General features: G+C 45.6%; 1 protein-coding gene across 1 annotated transcript; it reads right to left on the reverse strand.

Annotated features, from left to right (window-relative positions):
• Nucleotides 1-4284: 4284 nt before the first annotated feature.
• Nucleotides 4285-4794, reverse strand: LOC137625574 (SCAN domain-containing protein 3-like). Its single transcript, XM_068356485.1, has one exon. It carries the CDS (start codon nt 4792-4794, stop codon nt 4285-4287), a length of 510 nt encoding a protein of 169 aa, XP_068212586.1.
• Nucleotides 4795-5000: the final 206 nt, after the last annotated feature.

A 5000-nucleotide genomic window follows, 5' to 3' on the forward strand; every position in this document is an offset into this window, starting at 1 on the left:
TTCACGTTCTACCCGGAAGTTTTCCGTCCAGAACTTCGCCAAACGCCCACGGTTCTTGCCAAGCACGGTATTTATCACCATATCAAAACGACGGGACCCCCAGTCTTCGCAAAATTCAGATCTCTGAACCGGAATGATTGGCAGCCGCCAAACAGACGTTCGCCGAAATGGAGGAAATGGGACTTTGCCAAAAGGCCTCCAGCCCATGGTCGTCACCCTTACACATCGTTCTGAAGAAAGACGGCTCCCTCCATCCGTGCGGGGATTACAGGCGCCTGAACATTCAAACAGAACCGGATCACTACCCCCTCCCAAACATTGCCGACGTGACCTCCTACCTGCACAAAGCGAAGGTTTTCTCTACGCTTAACCTCCTGAAGGGGTATTATCAGGTGCCTATGATCCCAGAAGACATTCCCAAGACCGCCATCACCACTCCGTTTGGTACATACACCTTCAATTACTCCTGTTTTGGCCTTTGTAATGCTGGGGCAACGTTTCAACGTCTCATGGATGGCATCTTAGGGGACCTCCCTTTCTGTGTATGTTACGTGGACGACATACATGTGTTCTCCTCCTCAAAAGAGGAACACCTCCGTCACCTGCGCATCGTGCTCGATCGTCTGCAACAAAACGGCCTTTTAGTCCGGTACGACAAGTGTACCTTATGGCACCAACGAAATGTCGTTCTTAGGGCACCGTATCACTCCTGAAGGAGTCCATCCCCTCCCTGAGAAGGTAGCAACCATTCAGAACTTCCTCGCGCCCTCTACCGTCAAAGCTCTGCAGGAATTCTTGGGCATGATCAACTATTATCACCGTTTTCTACCAGCCATTACCGCCACTCTTGCTCCCCTCTACGCCTCCCTCAAGGGCAAGCCAAAGGACCTGAAGTGGGGTCCCCTTCAAGAAGCAGCCTTCTGCAATGCAAAGAAGGCCCTATTAACTGCTGCGGCTCTCACTTTTCCTATCCCACATGCCCCTCTCCTTCTCTCCACCGATGCCAGCGACGTCGCTATTGGTGCAGTACTCGAGCAGGTGGTCAACGGCTCGCCCCGCCCATTGGCCTTCTTCAGCAGAAAACTGTCCAAGGCAGAATCGGGTTATTCTACCTTCGATCGAGAATTGCTGGCGGTGCACTTGGCTGTCTGTCACTTTCGGCATTTCTTAGAAGGTACGCCCTTCGTCATTCGCACAAACCACATGCCTCTAGTGCACGCCTACACTTGTCAGTCTGACGCCTGGTCCGCCCGTCAACGCCGACATCTCTCCGCCGTGGCTGAATACAATTACACCCTCCAATATGTCCTTGGGAAAATGAATCCCGTTGCCGATACCCTGCCAAGAAACATGTTGGCTGCCGTTCAACTGGGATTGGATTACAACGCCCTGGCTGAAGTCCAACGACAGGATCCAGAGTATCAAGCATGTAGGATATCCTGCACGTCCCTCCATTGGGAAGACTTTCCCCTCGTAGACTCCAACACCACCCTCCTCTGTGACGTCAGTACTGGTAGACCGCGACCTTGGATTCCTGCTCCCATGCGCCAACAGGTGTTTGATTTCATTCACGGCCTTTCCCATCCCTCGTGCTGTTTGCACAGCTGCTGAAGGCAAAGTTCATTTGGTACGGCATTTCTAAGGATGCTAAGGATTGGGTCCGCGCCTGTACTTCTTGCCAAACTTCCAAAGTACATCGACACACGGATTCAGGAGTGGGCACCTTTCCTCAACCTCAGCGTCGTTTCGCACACATTCACTTCAACGTTGTAGGCCCCCTACCCACATCACAAGGACATCGTTACCTGTTTACCGTCATCGACCGCTCCACTCGTTGGCCTGAAGCCATTCCCATGAAAACTGCAACATCCGCCTCATGTACATCTGCCTTACTCTCTGGATGGATTTCAAGATTCGGTATCCCTGAGCATATTACTTCTGATAGGGGAACCACTTTCACCTCTCAATTGTGGACGTCATTAGCGAATCTCCTGGGCATCACCCTACATCAGACAACGGCCTACAACCCCGCTGCCAATGGAATGGTTGAACGTTTTCATCGGACCCTCAAAGCAGCTTTGATGTCTCACTGCAAGGATTGCAACTGGTTTACTCAGCTTCCCTGGGTCCTACTGGGACTAAGGACCACTCCTAAAGACGCCCTCGACGTCTCGGCAGCTTAAATGGTGTATGGCCACCCGTTGGTCGTCCCTGCCAAATTTTTTCCTTCTACAACCTCCTCCGACGATTTCCACGCATACGTCACATCGTGGGAAAATTTACTCCGTGCCGCCAGACTTACAAGCCCCCAGCAAAGCATCACATACCAACGGACTTGCACTCTGCAACGCACGTCTTCCTGCACAACGACACCAGCAAGCCACCACTAACGCCCCCTTACACTAGCCCTTTCCTTGTGATCCGACGCAGTCCGAAAGCATTCCTCCTAAACATTCGGGGCAAAGAAGACTGGGTCTCCATTGATCGTCTAAAACCTGCTTATCTTCTACCATATGACCTGCCTACAGTTCGCCTCTTTAGATCAGGGCGCCCTATTTACCATATACAGTATGTCATTTTTAGGGGGGGTGCCATGTACCAACCGTGTGTCACACAATTGTACATAATTCCTTTTGTATATATTATGCTTGTATCTTCGCTCTTCCCTCGCACTAAAACGAACATGAAAATTCACGTCTCCGGTTTTCCTCTGTGACATTGTCGGTCTTGTAAACATGTTATATCCTGTTGCCTTGAGGTTTTGTATATAAAGGAGAGTATTCTATAATATTATAACTCAGTTGATTGCATCCTGCCTTGGAGTTCGCAACCTTCCCTCGGCTCGTCACATAGGTCATAGGCACAAAGCCGAGAGACATATTAGGTCACTGGCACAGAACCTAGTGACAAATTATGTTATAAGCACAAAGCCTAGTGACATATTAGGTAATAGGTATAAAGCCTAGTGACATGTCATGTCATTGGCACAAAGCCTATAGACATGTCATGTCATTGGCACAAAGCCTAGCGACACATTAGGCTATTGGCACAATGCCTACTGATATAATAGGTCATTTGCCCAAAGCCTAGTGGCATAATAGGTCATTGGCACAAAACCTAGTATCATATTAGGTCATTGGCACAAAGCGTAGTGACATAATAGGTAATTGGCACAAAGCGTAGTGACATAATAGGTAATTGGCACAAAGCCTACTGATGTATTGGTTTATTGGCCCAAAGCCTAGAGACATAATAGGTCATTGGCACAAAGCCTAGTGACAATATATTTCATTAGCACAAAGCCTAGTAACATATTATGTTATTGGCATAAAGACTAGTAACATGTTAGGTCGTTGACACAAAGCCTAGTAACATGATAGGTCATTGACACAAAGCCTTGTAACATATCATGTCATTAGCACAAAGCCTAGTGACATATTGGGTCACTTGCACAAAGCCTAGTAACATATTAGGTCATTGGCACAAAGCCTAGTACAGTGGTTCTTAACCTTTTTCATCCTATGACCCCCCGGGACTAATCAGAGTATTATTATGACCCCCTATAATAGATTTGGAAATAATGAAGCTTGTCAAAGGGTCTAGTAAAAAAAATGACAGGAAGACCATGGTTTACTCCTATACAATTTTATTAGAAACACCACAGAATAAAAACCTTGAAAAATTCCACTTTCCTATCCTCTACAAATGCCATAAAATTATAAATTCCAAAGAACTATTCAACATCATAGAAAATGGTTTACTCCTATACAATTTTATTGGAAACACCACAGAACAAAAACCTTGAAAAATTCCACTTTCCTAGCCTCTACAAATGCCATAAAATTATCAATTCCAAAGAACTATTCAACATCATACAAAAAGGTTTACTCCTATACAATATTATTGGAAACACCACAGTACAAAAACCTTCAAAAATTCCACTTTCCTAGCCTCTAAAAATGCCATAAAATTATAAATTCCAAAGAACTATTCAACACCATACAAAATGGTTTACTCCTATACAATTTTATTGGAAACACCGCAGAACAAAAACCTTGAAAAATTCCACTTTCCTAGCCTCTACAAATGCCATAAAATTATCAATTCCAAAGAACTATTCAACATCATACAAAATGGTTTACTCCTGTACAATTTTATTGGAAACATCACAGAACAAAAACCTTGAAAAATTTCACTTTCCTATCCTCTGCAAATGCCATAAAGTTATCAATTCCAAAGAACTATTCAACACCATACAAAACCTAGCACCTACTTCTCATTCACTCAGTGTGATGGTTGAAATTGTTTTGCAGCCATAAGTCTGTCAAAGCGAGGACCGGTGTTCGATAGGCAACACCTCACGTCAGCATCGATGAAAAGCCTATTGCGTGCCTTCGTTTTCAGTGCAACCATTGCTGAGAATCCAACCTCGCACCGGTAGGTTGACGGGGACTGAATCAACATGGTTAATGCACGCATCGAGAGAATAGGACAGTAGTCCTTCACTTTTGTCCAAAATGTTGGGAGCTCTTGTTCGGCAAAATCGACTTTAAGCTGAGAATCCTCACGAATTTGATAACATTCTACCTTAGCAGCAACATCAGTATCACTGATGTCACTATCCATTACTGAAAAGGGTCTATAGATCCACGCATCAGTACAGCGGTCGTTTAGTCCTGGAAAGTAACTTTCGATGGCGTCATTTACTGCCAAAAGATGAGTGGAGATCTCCTTACGGAAACTACATTCAGCATCTGGCATGGAACCCAGGAGAGTCAATGTGCAGCAGACCATCCAACTTGTGACCAGTGTTGTACTCATCAAACTGGTAAAAGTCCTACTGGCTATTTCAAATACGTGTATAATGTATATGAAAAATAAATTATTCCCCAGAACCCTTTGTGACCCCTTAAGAAATCCCAAACGACCCCACCGGGGGTCACGACCCCCAGGTTAAGAACCACTGGCCTAGTAACATGTTAGGTCATTGGCACAAAGCC

Source organism: Palaemon carinicauda, chromosome 32, assembly GCF_036898095.1.
Source record: "Palaemon carinicauda isolate YSFRI2023 chromosome 32, ASM3689809v2, whole genome shotgun sequence".
NCBI lineage: Eukaryota > Metazoa > Arthropoda > Malacostraca > Decapoda > Palaemonidae > Palaemon > Palaemon carinicauda.

Coding starts and splice junctions, on each gene's coding strand:
- LOC137625574 (XM_068356485.1), bottom strand. CDS start 4,794: ATGGTCTGCTGCACATTGACTCTCCTGGGTTCCATGCCAGATGCTGAA.